This window comes from Oncorhynchus kisutch, linkage group LG27 (assembly GCF_002021735.2).
Source record: "Oncorhynchus kisutch isolate 150728-3 linkage group LG27, Okis_V2, whole genome shotgun sequence".
Lineage (NCBI taxonomy): Eukaryota > Metazoa > Chordata > Actinopteri > Salmoniformes > Salmonidae > Oncorhynchus > Oncorhynchus kisutch.
In genome coordinates, this window is record NC_034200.2 from 7,863,472 (window position 1) to 7,885,767 (window position 22,296).

Here is a 22,296-nt window from a genome sequence, read left to right on the forward strand (position 1 = left end):
CCACAGTTCCCCACAATTAACCCGCAAATAAGTGTATACTAGCTACAGCTTCTCAATATGGATAAACAGTGCTATGGCCAATTTTTTCTCGCACTTTTATAAGCCCAGTTATGGTACATTGTTTAAAAATACATAAAGCTGACAAATAAAAACTGTATAAAATATCCAGATGAAAAGTCTTCCCCAATTGCATTCATCTCTCTTACTCAGCCCGTCTGCCACCCTTTTTATTTGTCTTGATGTGCACCATTGCTAGTGAAGCACAGCAATTGTATCAACAAAGGTCCAGCTGAAGAAGTTGCTTGCTAACTTGCAACATTGTATCAACTAGCCTATTCCTGGCCCTTGTAGTTTCCCATGTCAGTGAGTTCAGGTATTATTTCCACTGGAGATATGGGATGATCAGATAATGATTGGTCTTTTTTACAGAGACTTGGTGATTGAGGCCAGGAGATTGTCAGAAAGATTTTTGAAATAATGTGAGGAACTATTATCATTTGCAAAAACTCAGCTTTTTAAATGGTGGTTGTGGTGAGTTAAGAATATCAGAAATCAGATATCCCAAATTGGCACTTTCCTACATTTTCATTCAGCAAGCCAAGTACTTCTATGCATACTCAGGCACACGCTCCCTCATCATGAACAGGACAGTGAAACCAAACATGCTCATATGGAGCACTCAAAACAAGACAATTAAAAAACAAACTTGTAAACGATGGTCATTAAAATAAAACTTGTCTCTCACAAGTGTAGCTTGAGAACGGTCATTTACTGTAATTAGTACATGCACGAACAGAAATTAATGTAACCAAATGGGGATTAACGGTACATTTACTACTGGTGACATGCAGTGCCTTCAGAAAGTATGTATACCCCTTGACCCATTTCACATTTTGTGTTATAGCCCGAATTCCAAATGTATTAAATTGTTGTTTTTTTCCCACATCTACCCGCAAAACCCAATAATGACATCGTGAAAACATGTTAAGAAATTCTAGCTAATTTATTTAAAATGAAATACAGAAATACCTCATTTACATAAGTATTCACACCCGAGTCAATACTCGACCACTGCTACTCAAACTTCCGGGAAGCCTACAAGGCCCTCCTCCGCCCTCCCTTAAGCAAATCTTATCACAACTCCATTTTGCTCCTCCTTTCCTAAAGGCAGAAACTCAAAACAGGAAGTACACGTGCTAAGGACTATTCAATGCTAGTCTGGCCAATCGGAATCCACGCTTCAAGATTGTTTTGATACCGCGGACTGGGATATGTTACGGGTAGCCTCTATGAATAACATTAACGAATACACTGATACAGTGACTTTGTTTATCAGGAAGGGTATAGGAGATGTTGTACCCACTGTGACTATTAAAACCTACCCTAACCAGAAACCGTAAGATAGATGGCAGCAATCACACAAAATGGAAAGTGTGATCCACCACATTTAACCATGGCAAGGTGACTTTGAATATGGCCGAATACAAACAGTGATGTTATTCCCTCTGTTAAGGCAAACAAACAGGCAAAAAGATCAGTAGAGATAAAGTGGAGTGGCAATTCAACGGCTCAGACACGAGAAGTATGTGGCAGGGGCTACAGACAATCACAGACTACAAAGGGAAAAGGGAGTGTGTTGCCAGGAAAATAACCTCTCACTCAATGTCAACAAACCAAAGAAGCTGATCGTGGACTTCAGGAAACAGCAGAGGGAGCACGCCCCTAGCCACATCAACAGGACCACAGTGGAGAAGGTGGAAAGCTTCAAGTTCCTCGGTGTACACATCACGGACAAACTGAAATGGTCCACCCACACAGACAGTGTGGTGAAGGCAGTGCAACGGCACCTCTACAACCTCGGGAGGCTGAAGAAATTTGGTTTGGCACTTACAACCCACAAACTTTTACAGATGCACAATTGAGAGCATCGTATCGGGCTGTATCACTGCCTGGTACCTCTCCAGAGGGTGGTGCGGTCTGCCAAATGAATCACCGGGGTCAAACGGCCTGCCCTCCAGGACACCTACAGCACCCGATGTCACAAGAAGGCCAAAAAGATCAAGGTCAACAACCACCCGAGCCACTGCCTGTTCACCCCGCTGTCATTCAGAAGGCGAGGTCAGTACAGATGCATCAAAGCGGGAATCGAGAGACTGAAAAACAGCTTCTATCTCAAAGCCATTAGACTGTTAAATAGCCATCAGTAGCACCTTAGAGGCTATTTATCTGCCAAAGGGTGCTCTTTTAAGAGTTTTACAGACTTGAAATCACTGGGCACTTTAATAATGTTTACATATTTTGCATTACATCTCATATGTATATACTGTATTCTATTCTACAGTATTTTAGTTTATGCCGCTCTGACATTTCTCGTCCAAATATTATTCCATTGCTTTAGATGTGTGTATCGTTGTGAAATTGATTTTTATTATTGCACTGTTGGAGCTAGAAACACAAGCAACACACGCAATAACATCTGCTAAACACGTGTTACACTAGAAAAATTCTACAAGCTCTGTCAAGGTGGTTGTTGATCATTGCTAGACAACCATTTTCAGGTCTTGCCATAGTGTTGACTTAAATATACTTGAAAACCTAACTCAGGAACATTGACTGTCTTCTTGGTAAGCAACTCAGATTGTAGATTTGGCTTTCTTTTTACATTATCGTCCTGATGAAAGGTGAATTGATCTCCCAGTGTCTGGTGGAAAGCAGACTGAACCAGGTTTTCCACTAGGATTTTGCCTGTGCTTAGCTCCAATCCGTTTCTTTTTTTATGCAGAGACTCCTCAGATTGGCCCCATAACATAACATGGATTGGCCCCAAACATATCACTTTGTATTCAGAACAAAACATTCATTGCTTTGTCACAATTTTTACAGTATTACTTTAGTGCCTTGTTGCAAACAGGATGCATGTTTGGAATATTTGTATTCTGTACAGGCTTCACTCTGTCAATTAGGTTAGTATTGTGGAGTAACTACAATGTTGTTGATCCATCCTCAGTTCTCCCCTATAAACAGCCATTAAACTCGAACCGTTTTAAAGTCACCATTGTTGTCATGGTGAAATCCCTGAGCGGTTTCCTTCCTTTCCAGAAATTGAGTTAGGAAGGACACCTGTTTTTGTAGTGACTGGGTGTATTGACACACCATCCACAAGGTAATTAATAACTTCACCATGCTCAAAGGAATATTCAATGGCTGTCTTTAAAAAATAAAAACGATCTGCCAATAGGTGCTCTTCTTTGCGAGGCATTGGAAATGGAGGGACTTTACAGATAATTGTATGTGTGGGGTATAGAGAGTCATTCAAAAATCATGTTAAATGTCCTTGCAACATGTGACTTAAGCATATTTTTACTCCTGAACTTATTTAGGCTTGCCATAAAAAAGTTGCTGAATACTTACTAACTCAAGACATTTCAGCTTTTTATTTTTAAGACGTAAAAAATAAATAATTCCACAGCCCCAAAGCATGATGTTTCCACCTCCATGCTTCACAGTAGGTATGGTGTTCTTTGGATGCAACTCAGCATTCTTTGTCCTCCAAACACAACCAGTTGAGTTTTTACCAAAAAGGTTATATTTTGGTTTCATCTGACCATATGACATTCTCCCAATCTTCTTCTGGATCATCCAAATGCTCTCTAGCAAACTTCAGACAGGCCTGGACAGGTGTCCCCCTGCTTAAGCCAGCACTGCAGGATTTGAGTCCCTGGTGGCGTAGTGTGTTACTGATGGTAGGCTTTGTTACTTTGGTCCCAGCTCTCTGCAGGTCATTCACTAGGTCCCCCTGTGTGGTTCTGGGATTTTTGCTCAACGTTCTTGTGATCATTTTGACCCCACGGGGTGAGATCTTGCATGGAGCCCCAGATCAAGGGAGATTATTTCCTAATAATTGCTCCCACAGTTGATTTCTTCAAACCAAGCTGCTTACCTATTGCAGATTCAGTCTTCCCAGCCTGGTGCAGGTCTACAATTTTGTTCCTGGTGTCCTTTGGTCTTGGCCATAGTGGAGTTTGGAGTGGGACTGTTTGAGGTTGTGGACAGGTGTCTTTTATACTGATAACAAGTTCAAACAGGTGCCATTAATACAGGTAACGAGTGGAGGCAAGAGGAGCCTCTTAAAGAAGGTCTGTGAGAGACAGAAATCTTGCTTGTTTGTAGGTGACCAAATACTTATTTTCCACCATAATTTGCAAATAAATTCATTAAAAATCCTACAATGTGATTTTCTGGATTTTTTTCTCATTTTGTCTGTCATAGTTGAAGTGTACCTATGATGAAAATTACAGGCCTCATCTTTTTAAGTGGGAGAACTTGCACAATTGGTGGCTGACTAAATACTTTTTTGCCCCACTGTATTAGCCACACACCCTTCCCCTTCTTTTAAATAATACTCAAGACACATCTTCACACATATTTTAGTCACTTTTCACAGACAGCTAATCAGCTAGGCCTATTGCCATGCGCCCTGCCCAATTAGGCATAGGCAAATACGCACTATTTTTTAAATAATAAAAATAATATTTTATTCCTAAATCATGCTCTCTGGTGAAATATTTTGAATGAGTTCATTCATTTCTGTATAGACAGGAGTAATTATATACATTTTGGCAAATGTATTTCAATGTACTTTAGGGGAAGTTACTAGACACCCCCGTCTATGAAATACCTCGTATGCCATTTCTCTCCTCTTCTATTTGTTTTCATATCAACTTTCTTTGTCCAGAAGCCAAGTCCTAGTTGTTACATCTTCAGATTCCCCGTTTCTATGTTTCTAAATAAGATTTTTATGTTTGAACATTTTGTATTATTGGTTTCTTCATTAGAGGAGTTATATGTTCTGTTAAGATGCATTACAATTGTCTAAATGTGATTTGTCATTCTGAGCACAGTGGGTGGACTCCCTAAATGAGATACAATCCAATGCCTATGGTCAAATTTAAATCTCCCAGGTCACGTTGGCCAGTGTCACATTTTCCTAACAGAAACCCTGGTGTGCACACACAGAAGAAAGGATATATTTTCTGCTTCTCTTCATTGTACAACACATCCACCAAATGGATCACATTTTTGTGCTGGAGTCTCCGTAGCAGCTGGATCTCCCTGAAACACAAACAAACCAACAGACAAAAAAGGTTAGAGATGCTACAAATGAAACTCCCTCACAGGCATCACAACTGAAACATTGGTGAAATTGAAAAATAAATAAATAGCACATCGTAAAAGAAATGATGCGTAGACTTCAGGGGGAATGAAGCATTAAGGTGAATATAACAGCAGAATAAAGGGTGAACGACACATTGGGGTGGCTAAGCTCATTGAGACAGCTCTATAAACTGGCGCTGGAGGGGGAACTTTAAATCACCCCAAGCACCACCATGTCAAACCCCCAGGAGACTCCACATTCATCTGCTACAGAGTAGCCGGCCTGCCACTAATGACTACAGCTACTGCATGAAGGGAGCAAACACAAACGAGGCAGGCCAAAAGTGTTAGTGTATTCATGCCTCAGTCTACGTCACAGAGAAACATCCCCTTTCAAAACAAGCATCCTTGTTTTTAAAATGACTGGGTTTGAATTATCCATGTCATTCAACTGGATGGGAAGGAATTCTCCGCTACATTTGAAAGTGCATTTTCATGAGTAAATGTTGTCATAGTAGGCTAATCTTAAGTGTTGTACAATAATAGGTTAGTTTACAGAAGGGCTGAACTTACTGATTTGGCCTAGTTTTTCAGCTTGGTCATTAATAAGAAATGAAGCAGCCATGACCGAAGCCAAACGAGAGTTGTCTTTGGGGGGGGGGGGGGTTAATGTGGGTTTCGTACGTGGCAAGAGTTTATACATTCTCTCTGCCAAAACAGTACACAGTCACAAACTATTCTAGATAACCGTCTAACCAAGTCCTGTCTTGAAGTCGCAGAGCAAACTTCTTTCGGCTATTAGCTTCAGCCAACTGGGGTTCCGACCGTGGCAAAGTTGGTTTGACATTGGATAGCCCAGCTCTGGGACAAAGGGTCGGAAACTTTCCGGGAAATTTCCGGAAATTTTCCATGGGAAGTTAAGCCCGGGAATTTTTCTTAAATTCATCAAATAAAGTTAGCTTATAACAGTGAATCTTTTTTGTGGGATACACAAGGCAACATATTTTGGTTAAACTATCCCCAATTCAATGGATTTGCAACCCTCTGCATGCACATTGCATTTTTCCATCACATGTACAGCTAATTCTCAAGATCTTACACACTAATGAGATGCTATTGAGCCCACACTACTACATTGTCTGAGCCAAGGACTTCATGCTTTCTGGTAAGTTTTGATTACAATATTGGGTGGGGTGAATATATTTTATGACATACATTATTTTTTGTTAACTAGTAAGTAGTAGCCTACAGCAAAGTGTGTTTAAATAATTTCTAACTTGTTAATTTCTGCGAGTTAGTTTTTGATAACATGGGTTTTAGCCTGCTAACTGAGGAGTGTTAATTCACCTGTTTCCATACAGGTTTAGTTTTATAACATTAATTTTATAACATTTATCTTACAAAGGAGTTGTTTAAACTAACTGTTTAACTATTTATCTGTACATGGAATTGAATTTTGTTTTACTCATTTTTTCTCATCTTTACAGGAAAATGCCAGGGGCACTATCTGATATGTGTGGAGACATTTCACTGCAGCTAATGTAGAAGGAAAAGCTGTGTACATTTGCAAATGTTGTGCCAAATCATATGTGAATAATGCAACAAAGATGCAGAATCTGGCCAAGTGCATGAAGTTCCCTTCGCGCTCACAACAAGCAACTTCTGACAAAAGTATGTGAAAGGTCATCAAGTTATAGCAGCAATCTACCTCACCAAGCAAAGTGAGAGGAATAAGAGAACCACATTGAAGCTGGCCAGCAACACCCGCTGGGTGGTGTTGTCATCATGTTTAACGGTCTTCTGGAGGGGAAGGAGTCTCTCCAAGAAATGGCATATCACAGTCTGCCGATATGGACAGCCCCATCAAGAGGATCCTCCTGGATGATGTATTTTGGGAGAGTGGTAAAGCAACCTGAAACCTATAGCAGTAGCCATTGCACAGATTGAAGGAGACAATGCCATCCTGTCTGATATTGAGACTTTGCTTGCAGATGTAAGAGAAGAAATCCATACAACCCAGCCCACTTCACTGTTGCTCAAAACAGAGGAAACTGCAGTTCTGAAAATAATCAAAAAGCGTGAAAACGTCTGCCTGAAGCCCATACACGCCGCAGCGTACATGTTGGACCAAGCATGTTGGCGAGAGCATCCTGTCTGGTGCAGAGATCAACAAGGCCTATGGTGTCATCACTACCATGTCTCGCCACCTTGGCCTGGGCAAGGTTCTTGGCAGTCTGGCGAAGTACACTTCCAAGCAAGGGCCTTGGGATGCAATATGGCAGTCTTGCCAACATATCTCATCAGCCACCTGGTGGAAGGGACTTTGTGGATCTGATGCGCTTTCCCGTTGCCTCCATCATCCTCTAAATCCCACCAACATCAGCCGCCTCAGAGTGCAACTGGTCCTTGTTTGGGAGCACACACACACACACACACACACACCAATACAAAGGTTGAAAAATTGGTGGCCATCCTGGCAAATTTGAGGCTTTTTGAGCTTGACAACGAGCCATCCTCAACAAGGTTGGAAAGTGAAAGTGAAGATGAGGCCTCAGAGTCTGATGTTCAAGAGGTGGACATTGAGGAGGTTCAGGGAGAAGACATGGAGGCATGAGAGGAAAACAACCAAAGCTTTATACTATCATTTTACAGATGCATGTTGGAAACATTTTTTGGGAGATGTGATGGATCATTGGGGATTATTCTAGATTTTATTTATTTTGTTGTTCAGTGAAATCATCCCATGTGAAGAGTCAACTCATGTAATTAAAGTTCAATTCCTAACTACATTTTTATTTCTATTGGAAGGACTTAATCATTTGCAATTATGTCAATTGTGATAAGGTAAAAGGTTTATGTTTCTGTCTCCATATGGTAAATATATGGCAAATACATCCAATGGGAAAAAAAAAACCTACATTTAAAATGGTATTAATATTAATTCCCATGTTAAACTTTAGTTTCCACCTCTGAATATTCCCCAAAATGTCCAACCCTACGGACCATCAATAAATTACAATGTAAATGGGACAATATTTTCATGGTGCACATCTTCTAGGTATCATTAAATGCTTTCAATATATGTATAGTTGTTTTGAAGTTAATTCATGGAAATTAGGCACTATTGACCTTATAAAATATTGTCCCATGTACAGTCGCCATTTACTGATGGTCCCTAAGGCTCCAAAAGGATATGGACTGTCAAACTAAATTGACCATGGGCATTAAGAGTCGGGTCTCCTGCAGCTGCTCTCTGAATTGATGATTACTTGGGTGCTGCCAGCTGTGTGAATGTGTGCAGGATTGAAATAAACCCAAGAAAGAAGAAGAAAAAAAAAAAAAAAAAAAAAAGTTCCAGTACCCTTCATTTCATGACAAAAAAAAAAGTATAATCTCGTAAATCTCAGTTTAGGACGAGACTGACTTTATGACGAAAATTATTCTATTTACACGTTGTAGCCAATTTTGGCACTAGAATACATGTTTCTGACTCAGACGCCACATAGGCAGTTATACTTTTTAGGGGCAGTCGGTCTTTAAGCCAGTAGTTCAGTGCACAGCGTTGGGGTGCCTGCATTCTGCACACAGCTTATTGAAAACACCATGTAGGGCAGGAACGCGCACACACCCTCTTTCGCTAGTCTAAGTCGCCAGTCTCTCACACACAATCTACACACTGTACTGTAGCTCTCCCTCTGTGGTGTGCCCGTTTCACTCACCATACTAGCCTGCAGTCACAGGCTGGCCCAGTCCTTTGCTATATACCCAACAATTACTGCCTGCATCACAACTGACTGAGTCAGAGAGACATCCCGCCTTCAAGCAGCCACACACACAGCAAAAGGGACAAACACTGCTGCAAGGGATAATGCATACATCCCAGACCATTTAAAAAAGCCAGGGAAATCATACTAGCACAGAGCAACACCACAAAAGAAAAATGTGTTATTGTTTTGGGATACCATCTTTGATGTAAATATAGGCCTATGTTTATCAGAATTGTGGTCACTTCACTTCCTAGTACTGAAAAGGCAATTGATAAACCTTTGCTGCATCATCACTCTCATTCAAGGGTAAAAACATTCCGCATTCAAGTTCAACAAGAGCAGTTAGCAGCACTGCTGTTCTCTAGGACAGAAATTAGAGTGTCAGCTTTGTGACGTCTAAAGCGCTGGACTGTGTCCGCTGCGTAGTGAGAGTATCTGCTCTGCAGTGGATCAAATGTCTCTGTGGGATGCTGTCCAGGAGGACGGACACCTGCAGTTTTTACAATTGATCGACTGACCATCAGTGACCACCATCAGTGGTCACCAACCCTTTGAGTCACTTTGCAGTCAAAAACCAAGCAGGGATCTACTGCTTTGATTCTTTTAAACATGACTTCAAAGAATTTAACATTAACCCATAAAAACAGTTCTGTATGAATGAGGCTTGTGCAGGGGGGGGGGTGATCTTCAGGTTGGAAAGTCAGAGCTCTAGAAAAGATGCCAGAGTTCCGACTTGAACTTACGAGTTGGATGACCGTTCCAAACTATTTTTTCCAGTCTTCCACCTGATGGCGAAACTTCTGCCTCAGGCACGAATTTATGTTGTTCCTTTGACCAGAAAATGTGAAATATTTTGTAGTAGTGTTGAATAAAAACTTAGACATGAACTCATTCATAAAAACAGCAGCTCTTTGCTGTATTCTTTAACAGTCTCTCTCTGGTCATAGTTTCAAAAGTGATAAAATGTCATGCCGGCTAGTATCAAACTTTGCTGTGGCTGGGGTCCTGGAAGCTGTGGGCATGGTGATTTGAGCTATCCGGTCGGCCAGCGCAGTAGGCACACTCGATTTAGCCACAGATCTCCTGGTCTGCTGGGAAGGGGGAGTTTGTCTTTTCAGACAAATGAAATGGTTCAAAATGGGAACATTTTGCCTACCTCATACACAGGGCTTCTGAATCAAGTGCACCTACTGCCAACAGCTTAACACACACCAAAAAAGAAGAGCGCAAGCCTTTATAGTTGGCTTTTCGACAGAAATGTTAGGTGATCGACTAGGAATGTCTTGAAGATCGACCGGTTGGTGACCACTCCTCTATACATGTAGCTTAAACTTGGCTACATTCTACAGCTGTCGGTGCACTAATTCTAGGCTTATTCATTATGATGACAAACTTCTTAAAATGTTACCTGCTAGAAGTCAAATGAAATCAATGGACATGACCCCACACACAAACACACCTCCCTATCTCCCCCACTCAGGAGTGTGCGTGCGGCATTCCAAACCATGGCTCGGAATTTCGGAGGCATCGCCCAAGCAACAGGAATGGTCATTGCGCAACGGCAGAGTGTGAGGGTGTCCATCCCCGTGGCAACCCCGGGCAGTGAAAGCAGGAAGTGTTTGGCAGACAGGAATGTTAAGCGATGGCTGCTGTGAGTGTGAATGGAGAGAGAGGGGCTCAGGGTAGTACTGTACTATGGCATCCAGGGCCAGGCCTTATAAGGCTAGGTATGGCTCTCACACATGCTTAAAAAAATAAGATTGGGCCCACCAACACAGACATGCACAAACATATTACAGACACTGTTCCCACCAAAAGTGTGAGAAACTCAGGCATGTGCACAACAGCACATAGGACACACTGGTGTGCTTAGTACTAGACCGTAATAATTAGAGGGTGTGAGTACAATACAAGACAGAACATTGCATCACTGCAAATGAATGCCCCATCCACAACAACACTGGTGGCTGGTAGCCTAGACAGAAACACTAACATAATCAAGTCAATTTAAAATCACATTCGAAATGGGCTAATTGAATCTAACCGAAATAGAACTTGCAACAAAAATCAATAGAAAAATGTACAGAGAAAGTGTTCTACAAAATGCCTAGAATCCCAGACCCTGCAAGCAAAGCAGCCTAAACTGAGTTGTTCCTCCATCTCTCTAAATACTTCCCACGGTGAGAACTCACTCATTTGACAGTTGCATTAGCTCGATCCTCTATATTTAGACACGCCTGCAGCTCATCACAAGATTATTAAATAAACTCCACTGTGTGATTAAAACCTCAGCTGTGGTTCGAAAACTGCCATTTTATAGAAAGAGAGAGATGGTTACAGTAAGGCATGCATGCATTTTATCATATGGGTGGCCACAGCGGGAATCAAACCCACAACCCTTTGCATTGCAAGCGCTATGCTCTACTGACGGAGTTACACAGGACTGTGGACGATGTGGGTCTGGGTCATCCAGTTCATGACACCTATTCAAGTGATCATGGTGATGCTCTGAACAAAACCAGTGGAGTGCCAAGGGCTTAGCCTATGGTAGAGCCAAATGTTTAAAATTAGGTTAAGTGTACCTATAAAATCAACCAAAATCTAATTTGACATTTCTAACATATACTGCCCTAATTCTTGTAATAAGAGATAATGAAAAATTACCCTCTTGAATTTGTATGACTTTACCATATAACACACACTATCGTTCAAAAGTTGGGTCACTTAGAAATGTCCTTGTTTTTTAAAGATAAGCTCATTTTTGGTCCATTAAAATAACATAAAATTGATCAGCAATACAGTGCAGACATTGTTAATGTTGTAAATGACTATTGTAGCTGGAAACGGCAGATTTTGTATGGAATATCTACAGTGCCTTGGAATATCTACAGTGCCCACTTGAACTTTGCGACCTTCTGCCACATTTCAGGCTTCAAACATAAAGATATAAAACTGTATTTTTTGTGAAGAATCAACAACAAGTGGGACACAATCATGAAGTGGAATGACATTTATTGGATATTTCAAACTTTTTTAACAAATCAAAAACTGAAAAATTGGGCGTGCAAAATTATTCAGCCCCTTTACTTTCAGTGCAGCAAACTCTCCAGAAGTTCAGTGAGGATCTCTGAATGATCCAATGTTGACCTAAATGACTGATTATGATAAATACAATCCACCTGTGTGTAATCAAGTCTCCGTATAAATGTACCTGCACTGTGATAGTCTCAGAGGTCCGTTAAAAGCACAGAGAGCATCATGAAGAACAAGGAACACACCAGGCAGGTCCGAGATACTGTTGTGAAGAAGTTTAAAGCCGGATTTGGATACAAAAAGATTTCCCAAGCTTTAAACATCCCAAGGAGCACTGTGCAAGCGATAATATTGAAATGGAAGGAGTATCAGACCACTGCAAATCTACCAAGACCTGGCTGTCCCTCTAAACTTTCAGCTCATACAAGGAGAAGACTGATCAGAGATGCAGCCAAGAGGCCCATGATCACTCTGGATGAACTGCAGAGATCTACAGCTGAGGTGGGAGACTCTGTCCATAGGACAACAATCAGTTGTATATTGCACAAATCTGGCCTTTATGGAAGAGTGGCAAGAAGAAAGCCATTTCTTAAAGATATCCATAAAAAGTGTCGTTTAAAGTTTGCCACAAACCACCTGGGAGACACACCAAACATATTGAAGAAGGTTATCTGGTCAGATGAAACCAAAATTTAACTTTTTGGCAACAACGCAAAACGTTATGTTTGGCGTAAAAGCAACACAGCTCATCACCCTGAACACACCATCCCCACTGTCAAACATGGGTGGCAGCATCATGGTTTGGGCCTGCTTTTCTTCAGCAGGGACAGGGAAGATGGTTAAAATTGATGGGAAGATGGATGGAGCCAAATACAGGACCATTCTGGAAGAAAACCTGATGGAGTCTGCAAAAGACCTGAGCTGGGATGGAGATTTGTTTTCCAACAAGACAATGATACAAAACAAAGCAAAATCTACAATGGAATGGTTCAAAAATAAACATATCCAGGTGCTAGAATGGCCAAGTCAAAGTCCAGACCTGAATCCAATCGAGAATCTGTGGAAAGAACTGAAAACTGCTGTTCACAAATGCTCTCCATCCAACCTCACTGAGCTCGAGCTGTTTTGCAAGGAGGAATGGGAAAAAAATTCAGTCTCTCGATGTGCAAAACTGATAGAGACATACCCCAAGCGACTTACAGCTGTAATCGCAGCAAAAGGTGGCGCTACAAAGTATTAACTTAAGGGGGCTGAATAATTTTGCACGCCCAATTTTTCCGTTTTTGATTTGTTAAAAAAGTTTGAAATATCCAATAAATGTCGTTCCACTTCATGATCGTGTCCCACTTGTTGTTGATTCTTCACAAAAAATACAGTTTTATATCTTTATGTTTGAAGCCTGAAATGTGGCAAAATGTCGCAAAGTTCAAGGGGGCCGAATACTTTCGCAAGGCACTGTACATAGGCATACAGAGGACCATTATCAGCAACCATCACTCCTGTGTTCCAATGACACATTTGTATTAGCTAACACAACGTATCATTTTAAAAAGGCTATTAGCAAACTATTTTGCAATTATGTTAGCACAGGTGAAAACTGTTGTGCTGGTTAAAGAAGCAATAAAACGGGCCTTCTTTAGACAAGTTGAGAATCTGGAGAATCAGTATTTGTGGGTTCGATTATACAGGCTCAAAATGGCCAGAAACAAAGAGATTTCTTCTGAAACTCAGTCTATTCCTGTTCTGAGAACAAGAACCAAGCCAGGAGGTTGAAGGAATTGTCCGTAGAGCTCCGAGACAGGATTGTGTTGAGGCACATATCTGGGGAACGGTACCCCCCAAAAAAAATGCGGCACTGAAGGGCCCCAAGACAGTGGCCTCAATCATTCTTAAATGGACAAAGTTTGGAAAGACCAAGACTCTCCCTAGAGCTGGCCGTCCGGCCAAACTGAGCAGGGGAGAAGGGGCTTGGTCCTGTCTCGGAGCTCTACGGACAATTCCTTCAACCTCCTGGCTTGGTTCTTGTTCTGACATGCACTGTTAACTGTGGGACCTTATATAGAAAGGTGGGAAGAAGTCTGTCCATAATAAATCGCTGCTCTGACCAAGGACCCGATGGTCACTGACAGAGCTCCAGAGTTCCTCTGTGGAGATGGGGGAACCTTCCAGAAGGACAACCATCTCTGTAGCACTCCACCAATCAGGCCTTTATGGTAGAGCGGCCAGATGGAAGCCACTCCTCAGTAAAAGGCCCAGGATAGAACGCATAGTTCTCCAAAAGGCACCTCTCATACCATGAGAAACAACATTCTCTGGTTTGATGATTGAACTCTTTGGCCTAAATGCAAAAAGTCAAGTATGTGTTTTAATCAAATCAACTATATTCACTGAGCTTGTCTGATGCTTCAAGCACACTATGATTAAATAATTAAGGCACACAAATAACTAGAGGGAGTCCGACCAGCAATTGATTTGATTGTGCCGCACCGGAGTCATATTTGCTGCACTGCTAAAAAATAAAATAAAATAAAAAATGTTTTTGAAGTATGACTGACTAGCGCCCTTTGTCACCCTCTCCTCCCTGCTGCAGCAACCACCACAGAACATTTGTGTTTCCCCACACTGTCCGTGTTGCTACATATGCAACATAAAGCCATTTTTGACTAAAAAGTTCAGTTACCAAAATTCCTAATTTGTTTAGAAAGAAAAAAAAACATTCCCTACTCACTCAACCCTTGCTCTCTTTACGTGGCACATGTATGCATGTGACCAAAGACCTATTTGCATGGGACTAGCATTACTAGAGAACGTTGGTTATGTAATTAGTACTTCAGAAAGTCCGTTATTCCAGAGGATGATTCGGACGGGATTCGTTTTTTCCAAACTGCCCCCTGTAATTCTTTAAGAATACAGACAGACAGTTGAAGTCGGAAATTTACATACACCTTAGCCAAATACATTTAAATTCAGTTTCACAAATCCTGACATTTAATCCTAGTAAAAATTTGCTGTCTTAGGTCAGTTAGGATCACCACTGTTTTAAAGAACTTGAAAATGTCAGAATAATAGTAGAGAGAATTATTTATTTCAGCTTTCATTTCTTTCATCACATTCCCTGTGGGTCACACACTCAATTAGTATTTGATAGCATTGCCTTTAAATTGTTTAACTTGGGTAAAACGTTTTGGGTAGCCTTCCACAAGCTTCCCACAATACATTAGGTACATTTTGGCCCATTCCTCCTGACAGAGCTGGTGTAACGGAGTCAGGTGTGTAGGCCTCCTTGCTCACACACGCTTTTTCAGTTCTGCCCACAAATGTTCTAAGGGCTGAGGTCAGAGCTTTGTGATGGCCACTCCAATACCTTGACTTTGTTGTCCTTAAGCCATTTTGCCACAACTTTGGAAGCATGCATGGTCATTGTCCATTTGGAAGACTTATTTGCGACCAAGCTTTAACTTCCTGACTGATGACTTGAGATGTTGCCTCAATATACCCACACAATTTTCCTTCATCATGACGCCATCCATTTTGTGAAGTGCACCAGTCCCTCCTGCAGCAAAGCACTGATGCTGCCATCCCCGTGCTTCACGGTTGGGATGGTGTTCTTCGGCTTCCAAGCCCCCCTTTTTCCTCCAAACATAAATGGTCATTATGGCCAAGCAGTTCTATTTTTGTTTCATCAGACCAGAGGACATTTCTCCAAAAATAATGATCTATGTCCCCATGTGCAGTTGCAAACCGTATTATGGCTTTTTTTAATGGCGGTTTTGGAGCAGTGGCCTCTTTCTTGCTGAGCGGCCTTTCAGGTTATGTCGATATAGGACTCGTTTTACTGTGGATATAGATACTTTACTTGTTTCCTCCAGCATCTTCACATGGTCCTTTGCACCAAAGTACATACATCTCTAGGAGACAGAACACGTCGTCTTCCTCAGCAGTATGACAGCTGCGTGGTCCCATGGTGTTTATACTGGCGTACTATTGTTTGTACAGATGAATGTGGTACCTTCAGGCGTTTGGAAATTGCTCCCAAGGATGAACCAGACTTGTGGAGGTCTACATTTTTTTCTGAGGTCTTGGCTGATTTCTTTTGATTTTCCCATGATGTCAAGCAAAGAGGCACTGAATTTGAAGTTAAGCCTTGAAATACATCCACAGGTACACCTCCAATTGACTCAAATGATGTCAATTAGCCTATCAGAAGCTTCTAAAGCCATGACATTTTGGGGAATTTTCCAAGCTGTTTAAAGGCATATAGTGTATATAAACTTCTGACGCACTGGAATACATTGTGATACAGTGAATGATAAGTGAAATAATCTGTCTGTAAACAATTGATGGAAAAATTACTTGTGTCATGCACAAAGTAGATGTCCTAACCGACTTTCCACAAAATACTTGAACAAACTATAGTTTTGGCGTGGTTGAAAAAGCAGTATTAATGACTAACCTAAGTGTATGTAAATTTCAACTGTATGCACACACACGCATCAGTCAAAAGTTCACACCTACCCATTCAAGGATTTCTTTAGTTGTGTTGTGACAAGGAAGGGGTGGTATACAGAAGATAACCCTATTTGGTAAAAGACCAAGTCCATATTATGGCAAGAACAGCTCAAATAAGCAAAGAGAAACAACAGTCCATCATTACTTTAAGACATGAAGATCAGTCAAAATCTGATCATTTCAAGAACTTTGAAAGTTTCTTCAAGTGCAGTTGCAAAAGCCATCAAGCGCTATGATGCATCTGGCTCTCATGAGCAACGCCAAAGGAAAGGAAGACCCAGAGTTACCTCTGCTACAGAGGATAAGTTCATTAAAGTTAAAGCCCAAATAAATGCTTCAGAGTTCAAGACAATCTCAACATCAACTGTTCAGAAGAGACTGTGCGAGTCAGGCCTTCATGGTGGAATTGCTGCAACAACAAACAAAAAAACACGAATAAAAGGACGCCAATAAGAAGACGTGCTTGGGCCAAGAAACACGAGCAATGGACATTAGACTGGTGGAAATCTGTCATTTGAGTCCAAATGTGAGATCTGCCGTGTCTTTGTGAGATGCAGAGTAGGTGAACAGATGATCTCTGCATGTATAGTTCCCACCGTGAAACATGGAGGTGTGATGGTGCTTTGCTGGTGACACAGTCAGTGATTTATCCAGAATTCAAGGCACACTTAACCAGCATGGCTACCGCTGCAGGCTACCGCAGCATTCTGCAGCGATACGACATCCCATCTAGTTTGAGCTTAGTGGGAACTATCATTTGTTTTTAAACAGGACAATGACCCAAAACACCTCCAGGCTGTGTAAGGGCTATTTGACCAAGATGGAGAGTGATGGAGTGCTGCATCAGATGAGCTGGCCTCCACAATCACCCGACCTCAACCCAATTGAGATGGTTTGGGATGAGTTGGCCCAGAGAGTGAAGGAAAGGCAGCCAACAAGTGCACAGCATATGTGGGTACTCCTTCAAGACTGTTGGAAAAGCTTTCCCCATGAAGCTGGTTGAGAGAATGCCAAGAGTGTGCAAAGCTGTCAAGACAAATGGTGGTTACTTTTAAAAATCTCAAATATAATTTGATTTGTTTAACACTTTTTTGGTTTCTACATGATTCCATATGCATTTAATTAAAAATCAATGTCCTCCAAATCAGAGTTTCACAATTAATGGCACCCATAAAGATGACTATAAATAACATCTACCATAATTTAAGCCAGGAATTAAATTCCACTTAAATAAGTTTCTCTAACTCTTAAGCAACTATATTGAGCCATTACATCTCTTCCTGTTTTACTCAGGCATAAAAAAAATTTTTTTTTAAATGAGGTAACATGCATGCAATATCCCTTTGTCATCCAACACCATGAAGAAAACAAAAGAACTGACAGAGAGAACAAAAGAGAGAGATGGTCGTTTGACCTTTATAAATCTGGTAATGGCTACAAGAAGATTCACAAACGACTGAATAGACCACTGAGCACTGTCAGGGCAATTATTTTAAAAAATTTAAAGACATGGAACAGTTGAAAACCTCACGGGTAAAAGACGCATTTGCCCCCCAGGAAGGGAGGATGATGATGGTGAGAGAAGCAACAAAATCCCCAAGAATCACAGTGAAAGAATTGCAGGCCTTGGTGGCGTCTTGGGGTCACCAGGTTTCAAAAAGCACCATCAGACGCCAACGTCATTTAAATTATGACTGGAAGAAGGTGCTCTGGTCAGATGAGACCAAAATTGAACGTTTTGGTCAGATACAGCATTGGCACATTTGGCGTCGAAACAGAGATGCCTACAAGGAGAGGCACCCCATACCCATGGTGAAATATGGTGGTGGGTCAGGGATGTTTTAATTCCAGAGGTCCAGGGGCACTGGTTAAGATTGTGCCATCAATGAATTCCACCAAGTATCAGGCCATTTTGGCTGACAATCTGGTTACCTCTGCCAGAAGGCTGGGCCTTGGCCATAGGTGGACTTTCCAACTAGACAATGACCCAAAACATACCTCAAGATCTACACAGAAATGGTTCTGTGACAACAAAATCAATGTTGTGCCAAGGCCATCTCAGAACCTCAATCCAATCGATAACCTGTGGGCTGAGTTGAAGAGGGCAGTTGATAAGCACAAACCCAAGAATGTGAAGGATCTTGAAAGGATCTGCATAGAGGAATGGTCCAAAAATCCCTCCAAATGTGTTCCTTAACCTTGTCAAACATCACAGGAAAAGACTCCATGCTGTTATCCTTGCCAGAGGTGGTAGCACTAAGTACTAAATGAGGAGAGCCAATCATTTTGAAACCTTGATTTTAGTGAAATGTACTTTGTATTAAATAATTGTATGATTTTGGTTGGTTCCATTGAAACATTAATAAAGTACAGTATTTCTCAAATGTTGGTATTTTGAGTTTCTCTATAATTATATTGTTTATATATTTTTTAAGTATAGTTTGTGCATTGCCAGTCAGGGTTGCCAGTAATTTTGGAGCCCACTGTGCGTGATATATATAAATAATTATTGCTACTGCTCGACTAAAGAAGTCTCGGTCGACCAACAGCCTGTAGACCAAACAAACAAACCAGCCGACGAAATGGGGTCAGCCCTAAAACAAAATTGAAGTAGTTGGCAATATCAGTGGGTTTTGTGATGAATGAGACATCTGATTCAATGAACGAAAGAGCAGAGTAGAGCATTTCATTTAAGGTGCTCCAAAGCGTTTTACTATCATTCTTATATAATTTCTTTGTTTCATAGTATAGTTTCTTCTTTTTACTTAGTTTGGTCACATGATTTCTCAATTTGCATTACATTTGCCAATCAGTTGTGCAGCCAGACTTATTTGCCTCATCCCTCAACCGTAACCTTTTTCATCAATCCACAGGGATTTAACAGTTGTTATACCTCAGTGGGCCTACAAAAGGGGGGGCAGGCCCAGCAGTTACACATCCCTGCTTTAAACATACGGCGACAATTTCAGAATAAACCGTCTTTTCCTGTAAAAAAAACAAAAATTTGTATAATAAGGAAAATGACTATACATTTCGGCGGTTTCAAAAACGTCACTCGGCTATGAGTGTTGGGCTCAACGAGACAATTCTGTTTATACTGACCTGCTTGGAGGGGGCAACTGTCAGGCGAGTGTAGTGCTCTAGATGTGGTCTAGATGTGACAATGTGTAATTCCCATTACCGAAAAAGGTCTGGCCGAGGGTATTTTCTCAAAATCTCTAGGAAATCTCTCATAGTCAGAAAAGGCCCTATGGTGCTGCCATGTAGGGAAAGGGACTTATTTGAATAGGAGAGCGAAATGCAAATGAAGATCCAAAGTGTTGTTGTGCACTTTAGACAAGGGGGACGATGGCGAGTCATATATAGGGAAAACAGTTCATGAGACACTGTAGGCATCAACACAGTAATAGACTATGCACACGCTAATGATAATCACAGAGACGCAATCTTAAGCGTTACCCAGGCAATCATTCTATATAGCAGTGACATTTAAGCAATAAGGACTAAGGGGGTGTGGTATATGGCCAATATATCATGGCAAAGGGCTGTTCTTACATACAACGCAATAAGGAGTGCCTGGACACAGCCCTTAGCTGTGGTATATTGGCCATCTATCACAGACCCCCAAGGAGCCGTATTCCTATTATTAACTGGTTACCAACACATTTAGAGCAGTAAAAATAAATGTTTTGTCATACCCGTGGTATACGGTCTGATATACCATGGCTGTTAGCCAATCAGCACTCAGGGCTGACAGTGCTTGACCAAGAGTGTAAACCAGAGGGAAGAAAAGAGCAAAAAGAAAGATAGGGAGAGAAAAAAATGAAAGAAAAATCCACCACCACACAAACTCCCATCCCCAAAACTTACTTCTTCACATTAGCCTCTCCGTTGGGGATCCGCCTCAGCTTCTTCTTCTTGAGGATCTTGACGGCCCTGCGACACAGCGTGTCAGAGTCCAGCATCTCCTTCACCTTACCGTAGGAGCCCTCCCCCAGCAGGTCTCCCATCAGGTACTTCCCAATCAGCTTGGCCCTCTTCCTGCGTGGCTGGTATATCACCTCGGTTGAGTCGATGCGGTGAATGAACGTGTCCATGCCCATCAGCTCATTCTCAGTCAGATAGTCCAGGTGCTGCAGCTCCCCGTCACTCATGTTTAAATCAACTTAGTTAGAGCTTAGTCACTGCAGTGTGCTCCAGACAGTCCAATGCAACTGCACTGTGACCTCAAGCTTTTGGCCTGGCTGTGTGTCGTGGTGGCTCAGGGATACAGTTCAATTAGAAAAAATGAAGGGACATGGGAGGAGGTGTGGCCAGGTCTGGGCATTGAGAGAAACTGTTGACGTTGGGATAGAGTAGGTCTGTAAACATGAAGGGGTTAGTATTGGTTTGTGGGAAACTGTAGGCTAGCTGTAACAGTTACCAGAGAGATGTAGGGCAGTTAGCTAAGACCCAATGAGTTCAAGGTCCAGGATGAAAATATTTGTGGAGAGTTCAGGCTGTGACAGGTGCTACTGAGCAGAGAGCGGGATCTCTGGCCGAGATTATATTTCACTGCTTAGCTCCATGTCACCTCCATCTGTGATCTGATATGGGATAGTGACAGGCAGGGGGATGTTCATTTTGTAGAAAGCGAGTGACTGCTACAGGATAGGTCCACAAGGCTGGCTGGCTATGCGTTTTACGCTACTTCTGCCCGGTCTGCTGTCAAAATACTAAATTATAAGATCAGCGTTTCAGAACGCAAGCAAGCAAACAAGGAAAATCGATTATGAAATGTTCTTGCCAGACAACTAGCTGTCGCACGACTCAGTAAATGTGTGTCGCACATAGAAAAGCTTGCAACCCAAAAATCTGCGCATGCTTATTTTGTGTACAACAAAAAAAGTCTGCGCATGTTTATGTGTTGGCTTGAGCTAGCTAACTAGTGAACGTTAGCTAGCCTCGGGTATTTTGCTGTTTGTTTCAGTACAGTACCATAGTTGCCTTCCTCAACTGACCAGAGTAGTTTTCCAAACAGATAGTTTCGGTGTGACTTCACCGGGTAACATGCTTTTAACACCTCAACTCCTATCGTTCCGAACCCCAGCACAAATGTAACGTTACACTTTCATTCAACTAGCATGTCTGTAGCTAGCTAACGACGTGCTAGATAACGTTAGCCATTTAATCGGATAAGTAAATCGGTGTTTAGTTAGTTTTGTAGGCTATTCTCAGAATCAGATAAAGTTACTAACAAACAAGACGAGTACAGTAACAGTAAGTTAGCTACATCATCCCTACAGTGTTTACAAACTGCAAAAAGCTACAGTAGTTAACGGCTAACGTTAAATACAGATCATAGACCCCCAAGCTAGTTAGCTAAACGTCGGCATTTTGGTAAACAAGTCTCACCTTGACATTCAGACTGAATCGAAGTCGATGGATGTCCTGTTAGTTATGTAGTCTTCCTCTGTATTTTTTTTTATTTGTGTCTGTTTGCACAAATATGTGAGGTTTGCTATTTTTGATGCAGCTGCTATCAGGTTGCCGCCATGTTGTTGCTCCAGATGAATGAAAGCCAACCTCTCACTTGCGTCAACGCCGAGTCAAAACGGGGCGTGGAAAAACGAAATTGCCGTTTTTCGTCTTTCATTTCTGAATTTTACAAACTAAAATCTACTTGTTTTCTCATTTATTGTGTCAAAATTGGACATGGAATAACATAAAATAAATACAAACAACATGTATTACATTTTTAGGTTTAAGTTTTGAATTTTGTTCATACCTGGAAGTACACACCCCCTCCTATAATATTCAAGAATTTAGGGGAGGTGTTTACAGTGTAGGTTGG

At 41.5% G+C, this 22,296-nt stretch overlaps 1 protein-coding gene across 4 annotated transcripts in view; it reads right to left on the reverse strand.

Moving 5' to 3' along the window:
* Positions 1 to 22,040, reverse strand: part of LOC109901012 (serine/threonine-protein kinase STK11) — a 48,867-nt gene extending 26,827 nt beyond the window's left edge. For 3 of the 4 annotated variants that reach the window (XR_002256670.2, XM_020496981.2, XM_020496982.2), the window contains exons 1-3: positions 21,858 to 22,040; positions 20,334 to 20,824; positions 5,029 to 5,112 (exon numbers count right to left, since the gene is read on the reverse strand). Coding sequence is in view for 3 of the 4 variants with exons in the window: in XM_020496981.2 (XP_020352570.1) it covers positions 5,029 to 5,112; positions 20,334 to 20,617 (368 nt within the window). In the remaining variant the exon portion in view is untranslated. Of the gene's footprint in view, positions 1 to 5,028; positions 5,113 to 20,333; positions 21,179 to 21,857 lie in introns of all 4 variants that reach the window. The other variant, XM_031807375.1, reaches the window with a different exon arrangement.
* Positions 22,041 to 22,296: the final 256 nt, after the last annotated feature.